The sequence below is a fragment of the Panthera pardus genome, unplaced genomic scaffold (assembly GCF_024362965.1).
Source record: "Panthera pardus isolate Hobbes unplaced genomic scaffold, ASM2436296v1 HiC_scaffold_16, whole genome shotgun sequence".
NCBI lineage: Eukaryota > Metazoa > Chordata > Mammalia > Carnivora > Felidae > Panthera > Panthera pardus.
Genome location: NW_026526721.1, coordinates 114346248 through 114374190, shown reverse-complemented (window position 1 = coordinate 114374190; position 27943 = coordinate 114346248). Strand labels below are relative to the sequence as shown.

General features: G+C 36.3%; 1 protein-coding gene across 1 annotated transcript; it reads left to right on the top strand.

Moving 5' to 3' along the window:
• The first annotated feature begins 208 nt into the window (after positions 1 to 208).
• Positions 209 to 27451, top strand: CPA3 (carboxypeptidase A3). Its single transcript, XM_019439119.2, has 11 exons — positions 209 to 318; positions 417 to 492; positions 3507 to 3631; positions 12613 to 12715; positions 12812 to 12913; positions 14215 to 14316; positions 15908 to 16018; positions 17403 to 17493; positions 18506 to 18708; positions 20541 to 20625; positions 27015 to 27451. Exons 1-11 carry the CDS (start codon positions 251 to 253, stop codon positions 27200 to 27202), a joined length of 1254 nt encoding a protein of 417 aa, XP_019294664.1. The 5' UTR covers positions 209 to 250; the 3' UTR covers positions 27203 to 27451.
• Positions 27452 to 27943: the final 492 nt, after the last annotated feature.

Below are 27943 nucleotides of genomic sequence, written 5' to 3'. Positions count from 1 at the left end.
TTACTTTGCTTGCCATCTGTAAAATGGGTATTCCCAATTGTAAAAGGTAGGTAAGGAGCATAACATTGCATCTGCCACAAAATGGGCGTTTAGTGTTAGTGCTTTTCCCACCCCTCCCTCCCCAACTAGCAAACGCAGGGGGAGGGACGTTTCATCCACCAGAGAACCCTCACAGGAAATCAGCTGCTCATCCAGATAAGAGCTGAGGCATAAAGCTGGCAGAGGGTCTTGGGGCAGGCACAGAAGAACCATGCGGTTCATCCTGCCTGTGGGTCTGATTGCTACCACCCTTGCAATTGCTCCTGTCCGCTTCGACGGGTAAATCTCCCCACCCTTTGTTCCAGGCTCTGTATAGGATGAGGGTGAAGGAATGCTGCTTTACAGTTCACGTGTTTCATCTTCTTGCATTCTCAAAGGGAGAAAGTGCTCCGCGTGAAGCTCCAGGATGAAAAACAAGCAAACATCATAAAGGACTTGGCCCAAACCAACCAGGTAAAGCATCTAGAGGGTTATTTTATCTTTTCTTTCTGTTCTCTAAAAGCTGCCTCTTTTGTATTTTATTTTTAATGCACACGGAGCTTCCCGAAACAAAGATGGAAGAAGTGGCAGGAGCTACTTGGGTAATTCAGCCAATTGCCGCTACTTCCCTTGTTTTTGCTTATTTTTTTCCCAAATTACCAGTCCTGTTTTCCCTCCCCAAAGCTTTGCAAACAACAGCTTTTTCTAGGTAAAATTGTGAAATAAGGAGTCAGGCACTTGTGATACCTTTATGGGGGGCTCTTTCCCCTCCCTCCTCTTTGCCACCCTGATCTCCACCAGTGGCATAGTTTCTCTTAAAATTATGATACCATCAAGGTACTGGTTAACTGATAACATCAAAGTAATGGTTGATAATACCAAGATGTGACCCTTCCCAAGAGTAGGTCCACTTTGAAAGGAAAGTTTTAAAGTTCAATCCTATTTAATATTCAATCTAAAGTTCAAGTCCTAAAGTTCAATCACTATTTTAAAATCCAAAAAGCTAGGAGCACCTGGGAGGCTCAGTCGGTTAAGCATCCAACTCTTGATTTTGGCTCAGGTCATGGTCTCACAGTTGTGGGATCGAGCAGCACACTGGGGTCTGCACTGGGCATGGAGCCTGCTTAGGATTCTCTCTCTGCCCCTTCCCAGCTCATTCTCTCTCTCTCTCTCAGAACAAATAAATAAGCATTTAGAATAAAATAAAATCCAATGAGCTAACACAGTCACTTTATCATTTACTCAGCTGCTCCCATACACTGTGCCAGCCACCCGATACATGTCACTTCAAATTCTCCACCAGATTTTCAGTGTCAGTGGCATAAACCCACTTAAAACAAAAGGACTGAAGTTCAAAGACAGTTACTTAAATGACCTAAACGACACAGCAGACTTAAACCCAGAACTGAATCTGGGATTTATTCCAGTCACACACACCCTCACCACCACATCAAACCAGTCAAAAGTTCTGCTCTTCTAATTCCCAAATGTGTTTCAAATCCACACTTTTCATTCCCTTGCCACTGCCAAATTCATGGCTGCCCTACATTTTACCAGGACACTTTCAATAGCCTCTTATCCTTCAATAGCCTCTAGCCCTGCCTCCCACAAACCAAATCTGCACTGCAACCTGATTGCTCTAAAACTTGATTATTCTATTCCTGCACCTGAAGCTTTTTAGTGAGATGTCGCCTAGTGTGGAAAGAGCATGGCCTTCAGAGTTTCAAATACTAGCCATACGCTAGCTCTGTGGCCTTAGGCAAGTTACTTAACCTCTCTGGATCTCAGTCTCCTCCTCGGTAATTTGAGGATAATAATCTTACCTACTTCCTAAGGTTGTTATAAAGGCTAAGTAAGCTAAGAGTTAATGTTCAGAAGGGCTCCTGGCCATAATAAGCATGGTTAAAGAAGTTTCTGTTGGTATTGGTGTGGCATTTGAAGTCCTTCATAACCTGCCAAACTGCTAGGCTCTACGGTCTCCTGCTCCACCACCCTTTTTCTCACTCTTCAAGCTCCATGAACACCAAAAATGACTTTAAATCATACTGCATCCCTCATATGTCCAATTTATGCTGTAGGAATGCGATAAAAATAAACCAATAAATATTGGTTGGTTCATAGCAGCCTCATATCAGCACATAACTGGCTGGCCTAGAGGTAGAATGCGAATCAACTACAAAATAGCCAGGTGGACTTAGACATGTCTACAAGCTTGGAATGGTGGGTGGAAAATGCACCTTTCCTTCACATTTCCCAAGTTGGGGAATTGTATTTCATTTGTTTTCACAATTATGGTGTTTTTTTTTTAGTTTATTTATTTATTGTGGAGAGAGAGCATGCCAGTGTGTGGGGGAGGGGCAGAGAGTGTGGGAGAGAGAGAGAATCCCAAGCAGGCTCCATGCCATCAACGCAGAGACCAACGTGGGGCTCAAACCCACTAACTGTGAGATCCTGAACTGAGCCAAAATCAAGAGCCTGATGCTTAACTAACTAAGCCACCCAGGCACTCCTTGAGCATGGTTTTGAAGAACAACAAGAACTGAAATCTTCTCTTATTTATTTTAATCCAAATGTCATCCTTTTGGGTCCATTCACCGAATTTCTGAAATTCTCAGCTAAAGGAAGAAAAAGAGAAGGGAATCAACAGTTGTTAAATTCCTGCATGTCCCAGACCTCATATGCATTTCACAATCTTTACAACACTCCCGATGGAGTCCTCTTAACCCTATTTTTGGGGAAGAGACTTAAAACCCAAGGAGGTTTGTTTTTTTTTTAAGTGTTATTTATTTATTTTGATAGAGCATGAACAGGGAGGGGCAGAAAGAGGAAGAGAGTGAATCCCAAGCAGGCTCCATGCTATCAGCACAGAGCTTGATGCAGGGCTGGAACTCACCAACTGTGAGATCATGACCTGAGCTAAAATCAAGAGTCAGATGCTTAACCCACTGGGCCACCCAGGCGCCTGTGAAACCCAAGGAGTCTTAGTATTGCCCAAGAACATATTGCTAGAAAAATGACAGGGCTGGCGATTATGCCTTCTGTTGGACACAAACCTTCTAGGAATTTCAAAGTTTACAGAGGCAACTGGTTTTGAGGCCTGACTCAGGGGCAGGGTGGGAGAGCCATTTTTTAATCTATATTCCCAATTAGAGTCAGATTCTATGGCTAAATCAATTGTGAAACAACTCCAATCAACTCCAAGATGGTAGAATCAAACAGATAAACCAAAAGCTACTCTTTTTTTGTTGTTGCATTTATACATACTATCTATGTCCTGACAAAGTGATCAGTACAAATGGTTTCTTTCTCACTCCCTAATATTCAACAGTATATTTGCAAACTCTCACAAGCTTATTAAGAGAAGAGTCAATACCTTAGCCACATTGAACCCCAAATTCTTTTTGTAGTATATGATACATAATTATTTCTTAAGAAATACGTGTTGAGTGAACAAGGAACTGTGACTAACATTGAACTCATCTCCACAGCTTGACTTCTGGTATCCAGATGCCGCTCACCACGTAGCTGCTAATATGACAATAGATTTCCGAGTTAGTGAAAAGGAATCCCAGTCCATCCAGTCTTCTTTGGATCAAAATAAAATGCACTATGAGTAAGTCCTATGAAATATTCCAATGTGTTAGATGTTCAAAGTTTGAGGAATCTTGAAATTGAGAGGGAAGTATTATTTTTTAATTGGGCCAAGAAAATGAAAGCTCTATGAGATAAAACTTACAGTTACTTCCAGACTATTGAGGCCTAATTATAGAGGGGATAAAATCAAACTTGGCCAATCAACTCCCATCTTTTTTGTTCTGATCTGCAAGAAGGGCAATTACCTATATCTGCCATCTCCAAAACCCATCCCCTAGTAAAGATATCATGCACTGCTGCAGGCATAGATGGTTTAACCACACTCATCACCTCTGACAGGTAATCAACACAGAGCTCAGGCACTATGGTGAGCACCTCATTCTTGAGAATTTGAATTCGACTGCTAAATAAAAGGAGACGCAAATAACTGTGCTCATCTTTAAGTCAGAGATGTGGGAATATAAGATATATAATAAATAATTCTTTGTGAAATAAATTCTTCCTCAGAGAAAGCAAAGCAATGCAATTGAGTAAGACTTAAATTCAACAGGAGAGAATTCTCAAATGGCCAAAGAGACAGAAATGAGTCATTATGGTCCCACAGAGAAATAAGGGAAACTTAAAACTCACTGAGCACCAACCATGGGCCACGCACAGTCTAGGCCCTGGGGCAGTGAACAAGGGAGCTCAGACATATCACAGACCCAGACATAACATAAAAAACAAAATGTGTTTGATGGGCATTGAGGGGGGGCACCTGTTGGGATGAGCACTGGGTGTTGTATGGAAACCAATTTGACAATAAATTTCATATTTAAAAAAAAGAAAAAAAGATTCACAGGGAACATAAAAAAAAATGTGTTTGATGTAGTGAGGGGTCCTGTTTTCACTCCACCAGCTCCTGTCATCTCAGCAATTCCTTTTAAAATATATATATTTTTTATTTATTTTGAGAGAGATAGAGGCAGAGGGCAAGTGGGGGAGGGGCAGAGAGAGAATCCCAAGAATCCCAGAGAATCCCAGAGAATCCCAAGCAGGTTCCATGCTGTCAGCACAGGACCCAACATGGGGCTCAATCTCAAGAAAAGTGAGATCGTGACCCCAGCTGAAATTAAGAGTTGGACACTTAAACAACTGAGCCACCCAGGCACCCACCAGCAATTCCCTTTACTGAGACCTTCACCACTCAAAACAGTGCTAAACACTAGCTCTTTCTTTTTGAATTGCTGTTTCATGCCTCTGCTACCCAACATCGAGCAATAACTAAAAAAGCCTTCTTCTTCTGGCTGAGACATTGCAGAGCAGGATTTACTGCTGCTTATCATGACTTGATTGTGTTTATATTGCTACAGTATCCTCAATAAATATAAACTCAATTAAAATTAAGGAAAGACAAATATAAGACAAGTAAGCAAAATTCTTTTTCATAGCTTAATGGATTAAAAAGTTAGCAGGCCATTATCTGTGATTGTTGTTGATCATTGTCTTTGTTTTTGCTGTTGTTTAAAGAGATTGTGAAACAAATGTAGAAGTTAATAATTGAGGAGCACATATTCAAAATTAATTTATATAAGCATTTAACCCTTTGTAATGTATCAATACATACTTTTCTATTCACCATTAAAATTTCACCATTAAAATTAGAAATAGACACTTTTAAATGTACCTCGAAGATCTCAGAAACTGGTAGTGTATTATAGACTCTGCTTATGCTAAGGTTCAGATGGTCTTCATTCTTGCATCTAAAAGAAATCACCCCTCCACCCTGGATACCCCATGGTGACCATGTCTCTTGATTCACTTCACAGCCAGTCTTCTTAAATGTGTGCCTCAATTACTATATTCATTTTACTTCATTACTATAGACCTGCCACAAATTCCTGTGATCAACTAATTCTTACTAAGTATCCATCCTGAGCTAAAATAAATTTTAGTTTGTCAATTTTGTTTAATATGATTTGAATAGCAGCAGAAAAATGAAGTATTATGTCTTCCTTAATATTCTGGTAATGTAGACAAAAAGCTAGTTGCCTGACATGAGTATGGACAGTGGAATAAATCACTGTGACAGAAGATAACTAGGCAGGTGGCACCTCTCTCTCTCCTCTTTGGACTTCCAGGTCTCTCCTAGCCTGAAACAATTCTGACTCAAACAGAGGTCTAAATCCAGATCCTCACAAATATAGTGTGCTTTTCACTTCGTCTTATGCCAAAATACTTCTTTGCTATCTACTTCAAGACCCAAAGTGTTAAACTACCAATAAAAATTAGTTTTATCTAATTAGGACATGATTTCTAGAAATTGGTCCAAATTAGCCACAGTTGTGGGAAAGCCACATAATTAGATAGTTACCTTCCTCAGAAATATAAATATGTAAAGTGATCTGTGCAGACAAGGACTACTTAAATCTTGTCTCCAAGTACTAATTATATAGATAATTTTATTTGCATATTAATTATATGTGTTACTTGGTGCCAGTCAGTAACAGAAGAGTGTTCTAAGAACAGAAACATCTGGTGGACCCAGGCAGCAGTCTGAATAAAACCACATTAAGAGGCTGGTTTGACACAATGATTTACTTAGACACCCTTCATTAGACAGTGCATATAAACCACTCTTTAGTTTAAAGTATCTGTGTAATTTTTTTTAGAAAATTAAATTACTAAGACAGATTTGATTTGAAAGTAGCATGTTTGCTCCATTTTTGTTTATACTTTCACAAAATCATAAAAGACCAAGTCCAAAAAACAAACAACATATACATACCAACAAATCTGAATAGACTGGTGAAAAAAATGTCTAAAGAAAAGCACACCTATTGGACGGAGTCTAAAGGAGCAGACACCATATTTATTAGAGTCAGCAGTTAAAAACCCTAGTGTTTTTACTAATTGCTTTACCTTTTAGATATTTGTATTTCAGATACATTTTAGATTATCTGTTCTTTGATCAAAAGTTAAAATTAGAAAATAAAGAATTGTTAATGAAAGGTAATTCAGAAAACTATCAATATATATGATGTAACACAAACACAATAAAACTCAAATTATACAATTAAGTGAAATCATATTAAAATACACCTAGGATTATATATGCAAAAGATATATCTTTTCTTTGATCAAGAGTTAAAATCAGAAAATAAAGAACTGGTAATGAAAGGTAATTCAGAAAACAACTATCAATATATATGATGTAACACAAATATAGTAAAACTCAAATTATATAATTAAGTGAAATCTTATTAAGATGCACATAAGATTATATGGGAAATGCAAAAGAAATCCACATTGAACTGACTATTCTATACCAAACTTACTCATCAACACTTCAGATTAATGCCCAATTACCTAATAAAGCTTAGTCAGACACAAATTCATATTCCAAGTATATACACAGTCTTATGAAATAAGTATTTCAATCAAATAAACCATTCTAATGTCTTGTCCCATTCATTCTTCCTTCTTCTCTACATTTTTATATATTACTTGCCCAAGAGTAAAGCAGGTATAGTTATACCTGATACAAATGGCAAAGAGATGTTGGTCATGGTGGAAAGCAGAAGAGTGTGGTAAATAAGAATTTGGATTCTCCATGAGGCTGTCCAAGTCAAGTACCATTTAAACCACACATTAGCTACTTAAACATTGATGATTTATTTAACTTCTCTTAACCTCATTTTCTTCATCTTTATAATGGTATTTCATAGAGGTTTTCCAAGAGTGACTGGGACCATAAAATTGCCATTTGCCTGGTTCCTTTACTTCTACTTATGCAAGTGAGGGAAAGACCACTTATACATGTGTTTAAATGAGTGCACACACACACACATGCACACATACACACTGTATAATAAGGAATAACTAAAGGCTATCACCACATGCTCCCCTTCCCTCCTAGTGAATATAATAGTGCCTTAAAGTTTATATCCAACACAGAGGTATGCCTCAAATGTTGAGAAATCCATGTCAGTAAATGCAAAGTTGGATACATGGTAACTCAGGGGGCTACTAGGGACAAATGGGATCTTGTGGAAACATGAAATCATGCTATTTGAATAGCCCCTATCCTGATGGAACATTGGCATGGAGGAGTAGAGGCAATCCAGACCAGTTTATAAGGCACAAAACAAAACAATGACTGCCTCCCTGGAACACGCTTCCCCACTGCATGTACACACACACACACACACACACACACACACACACACACACACACACACCAGAGCCTATGGCAGTCACATACATTGACCTACCATTCTCCATTTCTCTGTTACTCTTTAAAACTAACAGATGGAGGGAGTATTGAAATTGTCAAAATAGGATTCATCCTGCCTCTTCTCTGAACTTCTTATCTATTTCCTGACCTTGGGGCACAGCCTTCCAGGAGAGTTGATCAGCTGGGCGAATGCTGCATAGTACTCAGCAGACTAAGACTACAGATCCGAGGGCGATACCCAGGGAATTTCACTCCTTGTGCCTGGAGGCACTGTTGTATAATGGCTCGAGAACACTGAGGTCAGACACCTCTAGGTTAAAATCCCAAATTCTGCATTTTAACAGTTATGTCAGCTTTGGAAACCTCTATCTAACTTTTGGGAGTGAAAATGGTACCAAATTAATAGTGATGATTTGAAAATTAAATGACAGAATGTAAATACCGTGCTGAGCTGAATGTCTGGCACATAATACAGGTTCAATAAACATTAGCCATTTCCATCATTAAATCCTCAGTGATAATTATTTATCCTTTCATCTACATTTAGGAATTTAACAAATTAAGCAAATCTTGGAACACTAAAATAATATTTGGGAGAAAGTAATTTGGTTTCATCTGCTTAAGCCTGGCTGCTGGTTAGTGGAAGGGCTCATGAAAATAACATCTGGCCCTGGCTCTTAATTTCCAGGCTTAGGCTTAATTTCTAGTCCCTATCAGCAACAATCTGGCACCATTCTCATGTCCTCATGCAGCTGCTTTGTGGAAAGGTCGTATTTTAGCTCACACGATTTTCTTTTGCTGTTGTTATCACAGAGGCTAAATTGATATGTGTAAGTCTAAAAATATTCTTAGATACGAGCTCCCTGTGACTAATTAATACTGCCTTATGTTACGAATCAACCTCTGGGACCATAAAATTTCTCTTTTGCCTGGTTCTTCTACTTCCATAAATGCAGGTAGAGCAAAAGCCTCACACCCTCTTTAGAACTTACAACAATTAATTAAAGGAATTAATTCATTGTCTATAGTGACCACCCATAATGTAATTCCCAATGGTTCTCTCAGGCTTCGTGAGCTTTAGTGCAACGTGACTCCAAATCTGTTGTCACAATTTTTCTTCTGAGAAATCCCAGATTCATCATAAGTCAAAAAGCCAAGCATACAGTGAATTAGATATAATGTGCATAATAATGTGTTTGTCAGTAATGTTAATGGGAATCAATATTCATGAGTAGTACTTGGTGTCATGTGTTAAATAAACTCTAATTAGAAGTATACCTCATTTATCTTCTGTCTCCAAACTCAGATCAGCCAGTCAATCAGCAAGAAGAAACCGACAAATAGAGTTGGTGCTACAGTGTCACAGTTCATTATCGTAAGAAATCGAAGTATCAGAGTCAAACAACCACATACCGCCAAAGCCTTGTTTAAAGACACGTTAAGTCTGTGAATTGGTTGTCAATTTTCTGACCCAACTTCCCTGGGAACCTATGGCTTGCCAATCGCTTCCCACAGTTCAATTCATTTCATCCTCACCACAATCCTGGCTGATGTTTGGTTCCATTGTAAAAGTGAGTAAACGGAGGTTCAGAGAGATAGTTAACCTCCCTCCCCCAATATCACATAAAGTATAAGCCACAATGGGGTTGGAACCCAGAAATGACCATAGCGCCTCTTCCCACCAGGTCACCACTTCCTTACATGATAGGATTTATGGAGGTAAGAGTGCATGATACTGTCTTAAATGACTTGAATGAATGTTAAAAAATAGACAGTATCTTCCTATATAGGACTTACTGAAAACAGAGGGAAAATACACATGCATTTCATCCACAGCAGTAATGCTTTTATAAGAAGTCAATGGCATATATGATAATCCAAATAAGGAAACTGCTCAAGTACAAATTCAAAACATCCCTGATTTTAAATATTTCACTGAAGTATTTCTATTATAAGCCATTGATCTCCGTCTGCCCTGTAAAATATAGTGAATACTATAGTTTAATATAGTTGAGGGATTACTATTACCAACCTAAATTTTCACACTGTGCTATAAAAGGATGATAACCAGAAGGGCTATTTACATTATTAAAATATATTGGGTCTTTGGATTTGTACCAAAGGACCACTGACCTATGTTTGCTAAATCCTTCTATTTATTAGTTTATTTTCCTTAAGCTAACACTGACTGATAGTATGCTTGCTTCCCACAAGCCATTTTACCTATGTCCAATGTATTCCTTCTAGATTAAACAAGCTTTTTAATAATTATATCTAAAATACTATGGGGACACCTGGGTGGCTCAGTCAGTTGAACATCTGACTCTTGATTTCAGCTCAGGTTATGATCTCACGGTTTCTGAGATCGAGCCCCACATCAGGCTCTGTGCTGACAGAGCAGAGCCTGCTTGGGATTTTCTCTCTCTCATCTCTCTGCTTCTCTCTCTCTTTCTCTCTCTCTCCCAAAATAAATAAATAAACAAAAAAATTTTAAATAAGAAGAATGAAGCTTTATGTGAGGGTGTTTGTTAATCTCTTATGGCTGTAATATATTTAACATTAAGGAATCTAATATAAAATTCAATGCAACTGTACATCAATGGATAACAATTTGATCGTATCAACAGACATTGCCATATTAATCTCAAATGGCAATCAACATTATATACTGTGGTGAAAGACAGATTTTCTTGTTGAAACCGGGAAAAAAAATAGAATGCCCTCTTTCACCACTATTATTTTCCATTGTTCAGAGTTTAGCCAATGCAATAAAGGAAGGGGAAAAAATAGTTATTGGAAAAAAGTACAAAGCATAATTTTTTGCAGAAGAAATAACTACCCTAAAACCCTTATAAAACCCATAAAGACATTGCTAAAAAATCCTTGGAAGTAAAAACATAGTTTTTTAACTAATAAGATAGCTAATATATAAGTATAACCAAAGCAATAAGTTTTTTAATATATGAATAATAACCAGTTCAAATGTTTAGTGAGAAAAAAAGCCATTCACAAGGCTAATAAAAATATATAAATACACAAAATATACAAAATTTTACTGAAAAATCAGACAGCTATATTATCGTCCATTATTATTAAGATTCTTCTCAAATGTATTCTTAATTTAATATAATTCTAATGAAGAGCCTATATTTTTCTAATAATTCTATTAATTTCTAAAATGATCCTGAAAAAAATTTATTAATAACAGGTAAAATTACTCAAAAATTTGGAAACAAGAATAAGGAGACACTACATTAAATATTAAAATTCAATATTAAAACTATAATTTAATATGGTTTGGTTCTTACACAAGAGCAGGAAAACAGATCAGTGGAGCACAAGAGAAAATCCCAAAACAGACAAAGTATACAAAAATATTTGTGTATATATGAGATGACAATGGCATTTTTAAAATATAAATCTTAAAGTCAGACAAGGTTGCATTCAAATTCCCAACCCCAACATACACAAATTATGGGTATTTAAGCTTTATGAGCAACAATGACCCCATCTGTAAAAGGGTAATAATATTAGCAAGATAAAAATAATGTATGTAATGTATGTAAAATAATGTATGTAATAATATTATTAAGATAAAAATAAAATAATGTATGTAAAATAAAGTATGGAACATATGAAACAAATAGATAATCAAGTGGAAATGTCATGTAGGCAATTGGACACATAAGCCCCGGGAGAGGCAGGGGAAGAGCTAGAGCAGTGGTAGTTTCAGGGGAGAGTCCAGAACTGGAAATACAAATGTGGGAAACCATTAGGTCACCATTAGAGCCACGGAACTGAATGAGGTGATGAGATGAAATAACTCAGGAATAAGATGAAAATAGAGAAGAGGGTAAAGGTATAAGACTTTTGGATCCCCAATATTAGCCTCCTAAGAATTCTTCCTGCATCTTATTTCACCCCCTCCATATCAGCCTAACCATTTTCCAGCTCTACAGCTATGGACAAGTTATTTAAACACTTTGTACCTTGGTTTTCTCATCTGTAAAATGGGGGTAATAATTTCATGTGACAATTAAATGAGTTAATGTATATAAGGTGGTTAGAGCAATGACTAGCACATGGTAAGCGCTAAATACTATTAGCGCTAAATACTATTATTGTTATTCAAGTTTCTCCCAGCTCTGGAAGTGTGAAGTGATAAGGGATGGTCAGCAAATTTGTACATAAGAATATCCACTATTGCCTGTATTGTGTGCATGTGTGCATTTGAAGAAAGTTAGAGAGTGATTACAAATCAAGGCTGACCAACAGCAATATAATGCATGCCACATGTCCAATTTTAAAGATTCTAGTAGCCACATTAAAAAAGTTAAAAAGCAACAGGCAAAATTTATTCAGCAATATATTTTATTTAATCTAATATTAAATCTAATCTAATACTGAAAAATATTATTTTTCAACATGTAATGAATATAAAACTCATTAGTGAGGTATTTTACATAATTTTTATACAAAGTCTTCATAATCTAGTGCATATTTTACATATCAGCAACCTCTTTTTTGGACAAGCCCCATTTTTAAGTGCTCTAAAGCCATATGTGCCCAGACCACCACCTTGAACAGCACAGCTCCAGATAAATGGGAATATATGAAGCCATACATACAACATTTATAAAAGAGATGGTTAGAGAATAATGAAGAAACAGGACAACCCTGATCAAAGATAGAGCAGAAGGAAGAGAAAATTTCTGTAAATGAAAGATAACTGTGGGTTTTTTTCCTCCAGTAAATGTGTATTTTATCATTCCCCTGTCACACAGAATCTTGATCCATGATCTACAAGAAGAGATTGAAAAACAGTTTGATGTTAAAGAAGATATCCCAGGCAGGCACAGCTATGCAAAATACAATAACTGGGACAAGGTATAGTATAAAATGCCTGTAAAAAAACTGTAACCCTTAATATTTGTTCTCATTTTTTTTTTATTCTAATTCCTCAAAATTGGTTTTGCTCTTAAGATTGTTGCTTGGACTGAAAAAATGGTGCATAAGCATCCTGAAATGGTCTCTCGTATTAAAATTGGAACCACTGTTGAAGATAATCCACTATATGTTCTCAAGGTAAAAATAATTCAAGAACTACTGATTCTTATAATTGTTGAAAAAACACTAATTTAAAAGTTACTTTGAGGGGCGCCTGGGTGGCTCAGTCGGTTAAGCGGCCGACTTCAGCTCTGGTCATGATCTCACGGTCCGTGAGTTCAAGCCCCGCGTCGGGCTCTGTACTGACAGCTCAGAGCCTGGAGCCTGTTTCAGATTCTGTGTCTCCTTCTCTCTGACCCTCCCCCGTTCATGCTCTGTCTCTCTCTGTCTCAAAAATAAATAAACGTTAAAAAAGAAAATTTTAAAGTTACTTTGACACAGCTAGTGAATTTTGAGACAATAAAGTCTTATCTTTTTGAAGAACATATAAGCTCTAAATGTCCATTCAAAAATAGAAGTGATAGGTGGTTTTAGGTGAAACCAAGAAAGTCCTTGAATAAACCATTTGTGAGACACAACGGACAAACTCAGACAAATACCTTGTCCCATACCTTTATTATAAGAGTTTATGATGTGCCTGGTGTATAAAATAGTGTTCCATCCATTAAAATTCAGTGTAACTGATGACTAAGTGTTTAAGTCAGAGTGTGTTTAAGTGTTTAAGTTAAGAGAAGTTTAAATATCACAGAATCATAGGGTCCCAGAACAGTAAGTGAGGCATTTCAATCCTATGTTAATAGAGAATTCCCTTCTATGATGGAGCTGACAATTGCCATTCAGCTGCTGCTGGATGCTTGCACATCCAGAGACACTGCTCCCTGAAGCATCCCCTTAATAAATGAGAAGCCCTTCCTTACCCTGAATTCCCATCCATTCATTCTCTCCAACTAGCCAAAACAAATCTAAATTCCCTTCAAAATGACAGCCCTTCAAATATCCAGCCACCATTCCTCTTCCCCACTGCAAACACAACTACAAAATCTTTTCCACCCCAGGCTAAACATCCCATTTATGAAGCCAGAAAAACAAAAGGAAATGGCCAAAACAAAATAACCTATCATCTATTTCTCAAACCAAAGGATATTAACAATAAAATAAGAAAAACAATATATTGTGATTGTTTTAAAAACCATAAAAGCAACTCTAACACTAGGAAAAATTTTTTTAAAAGATATACTATATAATCGATTATGAATTATGTATAGACACTTCAGGATATAGAGTGAAGTGATCCTCCCTGAAAACAATATGTGCATAAACAGTTATTCAACAGAAGGCAGGGGAAAGAATTGCTTTGAGCACAGGAATGAGTTATTGGACAACAAGGGATCAATGTGTGAGTTCATGCAAAATAATATCTCAAGTTTAATTTTAAATAGATTGGGAAAAGGGATGAAAGGAGAAAGGCTATTTTTATGGATTGTGGCATTCATGCACGAGAATGGATCTCCCCAGCATTCTGCCAGTGGTTTGTCTATCAGGTAAGTGAATCGGAACGCTCATACAATTCTCCTTTGATTGTCAAATCTCCAGCACTTCACGGAGTGGCAACACCCCTTTCCAAATGAATGCAGTTCCACTTAACTAGAAGGGCCCACATTTGGTGCTGTCAGGAAATAAATGCTCTGGATTTTACTCATCGTTGGGGTTTTTATAAAATTGACACCTTCCTTCAAAATTCTTGACTTCCAGCTGACAGTTTATAAAAGTAAAAGAATTTTTTTTTTTGGGGGGGGGGGCATGATACGGTTTCTCCTATAGTGAAGTATGGATGATCTGAAACTATCTTCATATTACAAGCTACAATCTTTGCCTTTCTTCAATGAGCTCAAAGCATATAGATCTCTAGCTCCTGTTTAGATAATTAATTGGCCAATCAATTGGCACTTGGAATTTTCATAGTTAATTTCCTTTCCAAGTGAAAAATAACTCACTTTTTTTAAAGGCAAATTCAGTTTATAAGTTGTTGTTCCTCTCATTCTAGTCTATTCTGACTCCCACCATCTAATAACTTTCTCTTTTCTGCCAGCTTTTGCATACAACATGCTGATGTAATATGAATGACAATGGCTTTCTGGGCATAGATACTTTCACTAGGAACGATTCTGCCAGGAGAACTGATTTATCTCTACACTTGTTTTAGCTCTTCCAGCTGAGGGCCAAGAGCTACAAAGGAATACATGTGATAGGGCTGCAAAAAATCTCTTGGCTCTGGAACAGATGTACCTGGAAGAGATTTTCCAAGAATGAGAGAGATTTTAGGTAGCCATAGAAAGTACAGATAATTAGATAAATTTCAATCTGATAAGAGAAAAGGAGTTGATTGGCCAATCTAAATGCTTGAGCCTTTTATTAATGGAACATTTTTATTTAATCCTGTTTATAATTAATTTATGAATTTTCTCCAATAGTTACAGATTCCTATGTTTATAAACTCAATCTATATTTACCTAGAGGATGTGAGGGAAAGAATCCATTTAGAACACTATGTACTGCTAATTTTTCACTTGGCCTCCATTCTTCCTATAAAACATCTTGCATGCTGTATGTGGAATGCTACTGTCTTGACAAAATGATCCTTTAAAGAATGTTCAGTTCAGGGGCGCCTGGGTGGCGCAGTCGGTTAAGCGTCCGACTTCAGCCAGGTCACGATCTCGCGGTCTGTGAGTTCGAGCCCCGCGTCAGGCTCTGGGCTGATGGCTCGGAGCCTGGAGCCTGCTTCCGATTCTGTGTCTCCCTCTCTCTCTGCTCCTCCCCCGTTCACGCTCTGTCTCTCTCTGTCCCAAAAATAAATAAAAAACGTTGAAAAAAAAAAAATTAAAAAAATAAAAAATAAAAAAATAAAAAAATAAAAAAAAAAAAAAGAATGTTCAGTTCAATTAATTTCACCAGTCTGAATAAGTGACTTTTATATGGGTCACTTATTTTTATGCTATTTAGGGGAAATATGTTTGAAATCATGTGAACTTGAGTAAATGACTTAAGGAGTGATAGTTATTACTATTATAACCACAGCTTTCCACATGGTGTTAAACTTTACACCAATAGTTTAATTTTTTCCTACTCCTACAGGCAGCCAAAACTTATGGTAAAAACAAAATTATGACCAAACTCCTGGACCGAATGAATTTCTATGTTCTTCCTGTATTCAATGTTGATGGATATATTTGGTCATGGACACAGGTAACGCTCTATGGTCTCTTGTTCACATTTGGACAACATAGTATTTACCAACTTGAATGCACAGTGATTGCTATGTATTAAGTTGGATAGCCAGTTAATTCTGATTCAGAAAAATATATTTTTAAGAATTTCAATTTCAGACTAAGGCAAGCATGATTTGCTGGTTGCAGTAGGTGTCCTTGAAATAATAAGAAATTTTTGCCGCTGAAGCTGGTGAGGAAAATGAAATTAAGCAATAATTATAAAGGAAATGTATGTTATAGGATATGGCAAAAGCACATTCCACCTAAAAATAAAAGTCATTTAAAGACATTATGAACACACTGGAGCACCTGGGTGGCTCAGTCACTTAAGCATCTAACTCTTGATTTCTGCTCAGGTCAGGATCTCGTGGTTCGTGAGATCGAGACCCACATGGAGCTCTGTGCTCACAGCACAGAGCCTGCTTGGGCTACTCTCTTTCCCTTTTTCCCTGCCCCTCCCCCACTCCCTCTCACATGCTCTGTCTCTTTCTCTCTCTCTCCCAAAATAAACAAATAAAACTTAAAAAAAAAAAAAAAGATATTAAGAACACTGACCTCAAAGCAAAAGGCACTGTATTCCAATCTATCTGTAACAAAATTTGATGTGGAATAACTGTATCAAAAAATAAAGACTGACACAAATAATCTGTCCTTTAACGGAATCCTGTATTGACTCACTGCTGTTAAAAAAGATTCATACTCGGGGCGCCTGGGTGGCTCAGTCGGTTGAGCGTCCGACTTCAGGTCACGATCTCACGGTCCGTGAGTTCGAGCCCCGCGTCAGGCTCTGGGCTGATGGCTCAGAGCCTGGAGCCTGCTTCTGATTCTGTGTCTCCCTCTCTCTCTGCCCCTCCCCCGTTCATGCTCTGTCTCTCTCTGTCTCAAAAATAAATAAATGTTAAAAAAAATTTTTTTTTTTAAAAAAAAGATTCATACTGAACTTTCAGACAGATACTATCACATCCACTTATTTTCTGGAAATTATGCTCTAACAGTCACAATTTGACCTGTATTATACCTGAAATCTATAAATGGTGAAGAATGTAATGAAGTTATAATTTAAATCATAGGTAATTTCAGAACATTGTTGATAATTTTCTAGTACCAAGAACTAATCAACAGTTTTTAAAGCTAACTAAATTATCCTATCAAGGCCTTAGAATATTTATATAAAAAACAATGTTGCTGAAAATGTTACAAATTATAAGAAAACAATATATTTTTCTTCATAATAAAGAGCCTCAAGTTAACTAGGTATGTTTCAAATAAAACTGTAGACACCTGCAGAGAGGATCTGAAATGATCGAACTGAAAAATGCAAATTGATCTGATGTAAACACTTCCATCATTCAATCCTGCAGAATCGCATGTGGAGAAAAAATCGTTCCAAGAACCAAAACTCCAACTGCATCGGCACTGACCTCAACAGGAACTTTAATGCCTCATGGAACTGTGAGTAGTAGACCTGATCTCAAGAAAAAGAGCTATAAAGACTGTTCAGACACCAAACTCAGTTAAACCACTTATTTATCTCAGCAAATATTATGTATTCCCTGAGTGTTAATTTTCTAATCTAAAAAATAAAGATAATCATCCCTACCTTAGAAACATTATGAATGTTTTGTTATATGGGAGGAAGTAGGGATGGGGTTGTTTATCAAACCATCTCTTTCTTAATATATCTAGCTTGCTAAAAATCAGACACATCCAGATGCATAAAAATTCAGATAATCTGAAGAGAGGTCTCGGGTCCCTCCTCTTCCTGGTCTGATAAAAGCCAAGAAATACCAGTGGTTAAAACCAACACAGAGATAGCTCTTCAGATGTTTGTGAAAAGAAACAGCTGGGGGCAAAGAAAGTGAAAAGGCTTAACAGAAATGCAATGATAAGCAGAAGTCTGCTACATCAGATGACAGTTGCTAGACAAATATGACTTCATCATTACAGTCAAGGAAAAATTACCACTACCCCAATTCATAAATTTTTTCTGTAACTAATTTTGTTGAAAATACCACCTCAGCTCTTAATTCTATTCTACCATAAAAATTATGAGAATAGCAGCTATCCCTAAGTGAGAGCTGCCTGCTGAACCAGGATGAAGAAACTCAGGCTCAAAAAATGAAATTCACACCAGTCCCCAACAAATTGTGGAGTAGGGTTGAACTGGAACTGGGGTCTATCTGGCTCCAGGCCCTGGGCTGCTTCTGATGTATTATTCCTGTGACCCTGGGAAACAGAAGCAAAATAAACAAGGCTAAGAATATTCCATTGGGCTGGGTCTGTCACCCTATGAGTTTTATGTACAAAGTTGGTCTGCAATGACTATGACACCAGAGAGATTGAGGCAGCCCTGTAAACCCGGGAAATGAAAATGTTTAAAACATTTTGCAAGTCCACATCAGAAGAGACAGAATCTTTACTGATGGGGAGCAAACTGCGATCTCATCCTCCACATCCACTGCAGCTTTTCCGAACACCAAGGACCCATGTGCAGAAACTTATCGGGGCCCAGAACCAGAGTCCGAGAAAGAGACCAAAGCTGTCACTGACTTCATTCGAAGCCACCTGAAATCAATCAAGGCCTATATCACCTTCCATTCCTACTCCCAGATGCTATTGTTTCCCTATGGATATACATCAAAACTGCCACCTAACTACAAGGACCTGGTATGTAGAAAAAAAACCTACGGTTTATGCACTGACACACACCACCACTGACTTTCATGAACAACTGTTCTTTATGAACAACTGCATTATGGTGAAAGAACTTCACACTTTCATACCAAAGAAAAGAACTAATAAAGTTTACCTTAGAGTTAAAATCATAATTCCTAAATTAATTCTTCATGTGATAAAAGGATATAAAATCTTTCAATGTGATTCTAAGATAAAGCCAGTAGGAAAAAATGTGTGGGCCATCCAGAGGAGAATTCCATGAATGCATAAACTGTTATCCAAACATTCACCATGGGTCATACTATAAAACCACACACAGCAAAAGTCTAACAGAACAGCAAAGATATCTGCTATTCCTGTCCCTAAGATGCCATATTTAAGAAGATCCATTGTATTTTTATCCTCCGGATCAACTTGGAAACAATATTAATTATTTTACTATCCAAAGAAAGAACATTATAAGTGTTTGTAAAGCCTCCTCACTGAGAATGCACTGTCTTTCAAGAACAAAAATCTACTATGTATCTTTTTCCTTTGCATAAAAACTGATTTGATCATGTTAGCTTAAAACAAACGAAAACTCTGCATATGGGTTCCAATGCATCACAAGAACTGGAAGTATGAATAGACAAAAATCCATAAAAAGGGATATTGTTAATTGCTGTAAAAGAAAGGAAATAAAGTAGATAAAGTTCAGTGTCCCAGATCCCATGGGGGCTGATAAATATAACACATTTGGTAAAAGCTATGGATGGTTCCAATATTGCCTCATATTTTTAAAAGTATATTTTTTTAAAAGAAGTCACAATTGTCATTTTGACTTCAGCCAATTGTATTCAGCACAACAGCATTTAATTTCAGTTGAAGGAGAGATTTAAACTAGTCATTAAAACCATCTGTATATATACAACAAAGAAAATATGCAAGCAATATGTGGCCAATAGTCATTTATTTAACCAAAATAGCTGAGAATCTGAACTCCATGAGTTTGATTAGTTCACAAAAATATACGGCAATGCAATTTCAATCTGCCCTTAAAAAATGGTATTATGAATTAAAAATATAAATACACATAACAAACCACTTTGAGTAAAGAGTTCCTACACAGCAACTAAACTGATTAAGAAAAAAAAATTTATCTTTTGGTTATATACATTACAGACTAAAAGTAAATCTTCATTTAGGGTACAAATACGTTAGTGACTATATTCCATTAAAATTCATTCCAATAATCATTCTCATAGCACAAAACACTAATATGTATTAAAGGTCATGAAATGCATTAACTCTGGAAAAGAAACTCTAATTTAACGACTATTTTAAAGAGGAGTCAACCATCTTTCTCTTCCCTTGGCATGCTAAAATCCAATGTGGAAAAAGTCCTATGACAATATGATGCCCATAAAAACAAAGGAAACAGGACCATGGGAGAAACTGACTTTGGAAAAGACAAATATCTGAAGCCAAAAAATATCTGAGAGGAAGTAGAAAGAATATTATTTTTAGAAGAAAGGACAAAAACAAGAAAGCGGGGGGAGGGGGGAGAAGGGAGGAAACAAGGGAGAGAGGAAGAAGACAGAGAAAAGAAAGGGTAGAAATACAAAATGAGACATGACTGTTTATAACTTATTTCACATTTGTCTTCACATTGTCTTTACAATGACAATATATCTTCCCAAAAATAAATTTCTCACTTAACCATTGATTTTATTTTTATCTTCAATTGCCAAAAAACCAGTAAAATTTATTTTTTAATCCCCAATAAATTAACAGCATTTACATAGTTTCCTATTATTCCAACACTAACTTCCCTTTTTCTCCAGGCCAAAGTTGCAAAGATCAGCACTGATGTTCTATCAACTCGGTATGAAACCCGCTACATCTATGGCCCAATAGCATCAACTATCTGTAAGTCTTTCTTATTGTTTACTGTGCCATTTTCCCTAATTCTTTTTTATAGATATTAAAGAAAATTTTAGAACTTGTAAATTAGAACATTTAGAACTGATAATTTAAACCTCAGTTTTAACAGGTGATTCTGAATTTTATGTGAGTCTAGGGAACACATTTTTCCCTTTTGTGGGGATAAGATTTTTCTAGAAACAAATTATACTGAACTTTTACAAGGATACAAGGTCAATGGAAGTTGTTTTATCAAGATAAATTTGCGATTTAATTCATCCACCTTCCTGTTCCCAACCAACATGTATCCTCACTGGAACTCATGAGAATTAGTTGGGGCAAACTCAACAGTTTTCTGTGGTTGTTTTGTTTTGTTTTCTTTTTAATTGGACTCTCTTTTTTTGGCCTTGTCCCTATGCAAACACAGTCTTCCTCCCTAGCTCCTGGTGGGAAAATGGGCTGGCCAAAAGTTTCAGCCACTTTGATCACGTAAAATCAGTATAATGTCTCTTTCACTAGTCCCTTCCTATTGTGTTAAACTGAAATCTATATGGTGGATTAAGAAATAGGATGTAAAGGTTCTAGTTCTGTTGCTTTTGTTTTAGTGTCTAAGTACCACATCTTCAATTTCAACTTATGCCCACATATCCCTAGCTTAGCTCTTGCTTCAAATAGAACTTAGTATTGACATAAAAGTACAGGTCATTATGTTTATGCATGTCAATAATACTTTTTTTCAAAAGACACATGTTAAGCCACAAGCATTATGTTATGTAGACTCCTGTGGACTAAAACCAGATTCCTAATTTGGTTCAGTTTTATTTTGACTTGTTTTGACTGTATTGCAGTAAGTTCCTTGAACCTAATGTGCCTTGAAAGGAGTAGACTTTTTTTAATATCAATATATTAAGAAAATGTCATCAACAACAAAAAATTATCTTGCACAAGTCCAAGAAGACTTCCAATTGGGAGAACTATAGATTGACATACAGTAGGTGGTATAGTACAATGGTTAATAGCACAAACTGAAGATATGCAGCTTGGGTTTGATTCCTTACTCAACTATGAACTAGATAGTGCCTTTGAGCAAATTGTTAATCTCTCCTTGCCTAAGTCTCCTCTTCTATAAAACAGCAAATGGTACTTAAATCCTAAGGTTGTGATAGGAATTTATGAAATGAGTTAACATACATAAAGCACTTAATAGGGTGCCTGGTATTTAGCAAGTGGTTTTTATAAATATATATGCGTATTTTAGTAGGTACAGATGTACACAAATAAAAAGCTAAGTAACACAGTCAATAGATTAAGTTCTAGAAAAATTTATTCTTAAAGTGAGAAGCTTTCGGTGTTGCATTTATTTCATGCCTTATATAGTTTTTGCTTGAAATTTAAGGTTTTAAAGATACGAAAAGTGGTATCATAAAAGAAAACTTATTAAACTTAGTAACATCACATAATTATGAAAAATCACAAATTCTATTCATTCTCAATAACCACTATTAATCTTAATGAGAAATGTCACATAAATTTGCCAAAACAGAATAGCCATACTCTTTAACGTCACAACAGTTTACTTAACTGCAAATGGAGAACTAGTACATCTAGAAATTGACCAAGTTTATTAAAACATCTAGCATACTCTAAACCACCATACAAGACACAATTCCAACTTACCCTAACTCCATTGTTACCAAACTCTTATTTTTATATGCCTTTTTCTAATGAACTTAAACCCAACTCTAGCTAAAAATGGCAGCCTTCTTAATCACTAAAGCCACTACAGTTATCTCAGCTCACACACTCCACAAACTGCCTACAATGCTGGACCCTGTTGATATCCCTTCTTCTTGCCATCCCTTGGCCTTCCTTACCAATGAACTCTCCTGGTTTGCCTCCCCCTCCTCCTTTTCTACTTGGTCTCTGCCGACTGCCTCTAAAAGTTGACATTTTCAAAAAAACAGGTACACTTCACACATACATCAGAAGATTCTCTCTTCAGGCCCCTCCTCCTCCTTCTGCTTCTTTCCCATCAGGGAAGTGCTCTCTTTCCTTAAAGGCTTGAGACTGCACTTGTCACCTGGAAGGCACCAGTGGCCAAGCTAGGGGGATCACTTTTCACTCAGGTAGTAGTTACCTGCAGCAATCAATGGGAGACCAGCAGCACTAGGGGAATCAACCAGACCAAATTAGCAATGCAAAGATTCTGAAAACCATATTGTCATCGGAACCACAAGTCACAGAAGAAGACCAGAGCCTAAATGCTAATCCTAAACACAGTGACTGACTGCTAAAATAGGTATCAGTTAAGATTTAAGATTTAACATAATAGCCAAAATGTCCAAATACAATCAAAAATCACTATCACATCAATAATGAGGAAAATAACAGCATGAAAGAGAAAAGACAATCAATAGATGCCAAAACTGAGATGATTTATACGTTAGAATTATCTGACAAGAATTTCAAAGTCACCATCATTAAAATACTTCAACAAGTAATTAGATAGCCTTGAAACAAATGAAAATACAAATAATCTCACTGAAAGAAAGAAAGAAAGAAAGAAAGAAAGAAAGAAAGAAAGAAAGAGAAAGAAAGAAAAAAGAAAGACATAAAAAGGAACCAAATGGAAATCACAGAACTGGAAAATACAATAAAATATTTAAAAATTCACTGGAAAGGCTCAATAGCAGAATGAATATGATGGAGGGAAGAATCAGTGAACTTAAAGAAAGAATAAGCCAATCTGAAGAGAGAAAACAAATTGAAAAAAGATGAGCAAAGCTTCAGGGACCTGAGGTGCGATAACAAAAGATCCAACATTCAAAACATCAAAATCTCAGAAGAGAAGGAGAGTGAGAATGGAAAAAAATATGGAAAAATAAAGACTGAAATTTATAAAAGTTCCTAAAAACATAAACCAATATATCAAAAAGCTGAGTGAATGTCAAACAGGATAAACTCAAAAAACTCACATTGAGTGCATCATAATTAAAATTCTGAAAACTAGAGGCACCTGGGTGGCTCAGTCAGTTGAGCGTCAGACGGGCTCAAGTCATGATCTCACAGTTTGTGGGTTTAAGTCCTGCATCGAGCTCTGTGCTGACAGCTCAGAGCCTGGAGCCTGCTTCAGATTCTATGTCTCCCTCTTTCTCTGCCCCTCCCGACTCGCATTCTCCCCCCCCCCTTTCAAAAATAAACATAAAAAAAAATGTTTAAAATTCTGAAAACTAAAGACAAAGAAAAAACTTTTGAAAGCAACCAGAAACAATCCAGAGGGGGGGGAAAAAAACAATTCAAATGATAGATTTGTTGAAACCATGGAAAGCCAAAAGGAAATGATGATATTTTTCTAGTACTACAAGACAAGAACTATCTACCTTAAACTCTATATTCAGCAAAAATATCCTTCAGAAATGAAGAGGAAATAGGGGCACCTGGGTGACTGATCTGGTAAAGTGTCTAACTTTTGATTTCGGCTCAGGTCATGATCTCAAGATTCATGGGGATCAAGCCCTGGGTTGGGCTCTGTGCTGAATACACATTCTCTCTCTCTCTCTCTCTCTCTCTCTCAAGTAAATAAACATTTAAAAAAAATAAAAATGGCTAAAGGAGGTTCTCCAAATAAGAAATAAATGGTAATAGGAGAATGTTTGAAACTGTAGAAAGAAAACAAGAACAATGGATTATGTAATGAAAGAATGAATGAACAAATGAATGACTATCTTCTCTTCATCATGGCGGAATGAAAAATTATAACACCATTTGATGTGATGCTCCATGCATATTCAGAAGTACTCAAGACAGCTATATTTAAAAAGTAGGAAGATAAAGAGAAACTAAGTGCAAGATTTCTATATGTCACTTGACATGGTAAAACACTGATATCAGCAGATTGTGATAAATTATGTATGTATATTGTAATACTTGGAGCAACCACTAAAAACTTTACAACGTAATATACTCAAAAATGTTATTATAAATCAATCAAAATGGAATCCTTAAAATGTTCATTTAACCAGAAACATAAAAGAGAGGAATGAAAAACAGAGAGTCAAATATCAGACAATAAATATCAAACAGTATCAAAATAAATATCAAAAAAATAAGAAGGTAGATTTAAGTCATATCAAAACTTAACCAAAGATATTAAATAGAGACAGATTGGCAGAGTGGATTTAAAAAAAATGATTCAGTAATACACTGCCTACAATAAACTCACTTCAAATATGACACAGATGGGTTGAAAGGCTAGAAAGAGATATACCATACAAACATTAATCAAAGAGAAGTAGCCATATTAAATATCAGATAAAGTAAATTTCAAACCAAAAAACTTTGCTAGAAACAAAGAGGGACATTAATAAAGATAAAAGGATCAATTCACCAAGAAAAGATAGTGGATCAATTCACCAAGAAAAGATAATGATCCTGAATGTGTGGGAGCTGCTTTCTAAACAACATTTATGATGTTTCTCCCAATAACTTCAAAATTCATTTTCTCAAGCTCCGTCTTAAATGCGCTAAACATCCTTTTGTCTCCCCTCCTTTATCCTTTCTTTTCCTCATCACTATCCTCTCTGAGTTCCTGTTTCTATTAATAATATGTGGATTGTCTTCAGCCACCCAGACTGAAATCTCCATCATTTTGATCAGATTTTGTGACTCTTCCATTCCAGTATTTGTGACACGGACCACTCAATGCTATGCCCAGTGTGATGACTCTACACAAGTTCAGGCTTTCATTTCACAATACCTCCTAACCAGTTTCTACTTTTTCCAGTCCTAAGTATGGAACTAAAATAACTATTATCGCCTCCCAAACAAAACACCTTGTCCTGATTTATCAGGTTTTCTGAGCTTTGCCCACAAACTCTCACTTCTCCATTTGTTCCAGTCCAGCTGAACCTCTCTCGTCATAAAAAGGCCTCCATGCTTTTCCATCTTCGTAGCTCACTGGCCAGAATGCCTTTCTTCCATTTCCATCTGGAAAAACACTAGCTTTTCTTCAAGGCTCTCCATCATAAAGGCGGTATTTAGTAGGCATTGAGCATAAAATGTCAACCTCCTCACCAGACATACATAATTTTTTTTAATCTACGTAAGAGTCAACATAAAGATTATACTGTTACCTTTCTTATGGTACTTACATATTCTTCCCTGTCTCTATTGATTTGCATCTTTGACTTCTCTCCCCTAAACTGTAAGTTCCCAAAGACATCAATATCATCTTTATCTTTGTAACCTGAACACACCCACCCTCCACAGTACCAAGTATAGTACACCATGCATATTAAAGGTTTAATAATATCTGTTGAATTGGGGCGCCTGGGTGGCTCAGGTAATTAAGCGTCCAACTTCAACTCAGGTCATGATCTCGTGGCTTGGGGGTTCAAGCCCCGCGTCAGGCTCTGTGCTGACAGCTCAGAGCCTGGAGCCTGCTTCATATTCTGTGTCTCCTCCTCCCTCTGCCCCTCCCACACTCATGCTCTGTCTCTCTCTGTCTCTCAATAATAAATAAATGTTAAAAAAATTGTTTAATAAATAAATAATATTTGTTGAATAATTTAAGAGCCAACCCTGTCTATTTCTACCAAAATATTTCTTCTTTCTTCATCACAACTTTTGAGTTTTCATCCTTCAAACCTAAAATATTAATATCAGTTAAACTCATCACTTGTCCTGGAACATAAATTATTTTATATACAAAAAAGTAGTTTTTCTATTATGCAAATGAAAATATACATAAATGCATTTATAGTATACACATGCACTTGTATAAACCTTATATGTATATAACTTCTAGATGTCTGTTTAGATTTTCAAATAATAACATTCTTAGTAAATCTCATAAAAATTAACATTGAAAAGTTGGATTAGGGGATTAAATACATCCTTAAAATAATTGATTTAAGCTTTCTTGGTCTTTTAACTAGAAAATAGTTCACCCAAGCAACATGAATAGAAAGGGACCTGAACTATTAGGAAGAACATAATTTTGCCTAGCTTGTATGCATGATTTTTTTTTGGTTGAGTTTTCAGTGACCAGTGACCCCCTCCTTAGTTGGTTTACACAGCTGCTTGCACTTGCCCAGACCACCTCGATCTGCAACACTGTGTGCCCAGTAAACAAACTCAATTTATTTAGAGTACTGGCCCAAACAAAATGTAATTTTGAAAATGCAGCACATATTTAAAATGGGTGGTGGATCCCAAAACCATGATTATGTTTTATTCTACACTCTATACTATATAGACCACTACTCCCATTCCTTACTGCAATTAACTGTACACATAATTATTTTTTATTGCTAATTTTACACCAGTGAATTTCCATTTCAAGAAAAACATTAGCATTTGTTTCTAATTAAATATTTATTGCTTATGTTTTACAGACCCGACATCAGGTTCTTCTTTAGACTGGGCTTACAACCTGGGCATCAAACACACATTTGCCTTTGAGCTCCGAGATAAAGGCAAATTTTGTTTTCTCCTTCCAGAATCTCAGATAAAGCCGACCTGTAAAGAGACCTTGCTAGCTGTTAAATTCATTGCCAAGTATATCCTCAAGCATACTTCCTAAAGAATTGGCCTCAGTTTGGAATAAGCCAAATAATGTTTCTTTATGCCTTCTGCCAGAAAGTCAATCTTCAATTACACCTAGATATAGCTTCCACATTACCTGAATAGGTCCCTCTCTTGCTCACTTAAGTTCTATGTTACTTCTTTTTGTTTTTATTTACTCTCAATAGCACCTTAACCAACAGCTTTAAGTGAAAGCTTTCAACAACCTTTCTTTGATCCAAATAAAGTTTGAAACCATCAAAAAGTATTATTTTGAGTATTTTGAAACATGATATACAGCGGGATATATGTACATCTGCGAAACATGATACACAGAAATGAGAACCTTCAGTTTCTCCAGAATCAGACTTTCCATATGGCTTCATCATTTCATGTATTAATATAATTAAATTATATTCCAAAATGCATCTTGTCTTTTGATAAACTATACTCTCTGTATTTCTCTATTAGCACTAATAATCAAGCATTAATGTGTCTCATGCAGTCTGTTAATAAGAAATAATATCTTCAATTCAAAAACATATTTTGCCTGCACATATATTTCTTTTTAATAGAAGTAGACATTGTTTATATCTTCACAATAGCAAAAGGATATCCTAGTAGGAAATAAAGTGGTTCATACTGAGATGAATCTCAGAGCTTCAAACAAACAATCCAGTTCTCATCAACATAATGTACATTAAATTCAAAATAGTTTAGGGGCACCTGGGTGGCACAGTCAGTTAAGCGTCCAGCTCTT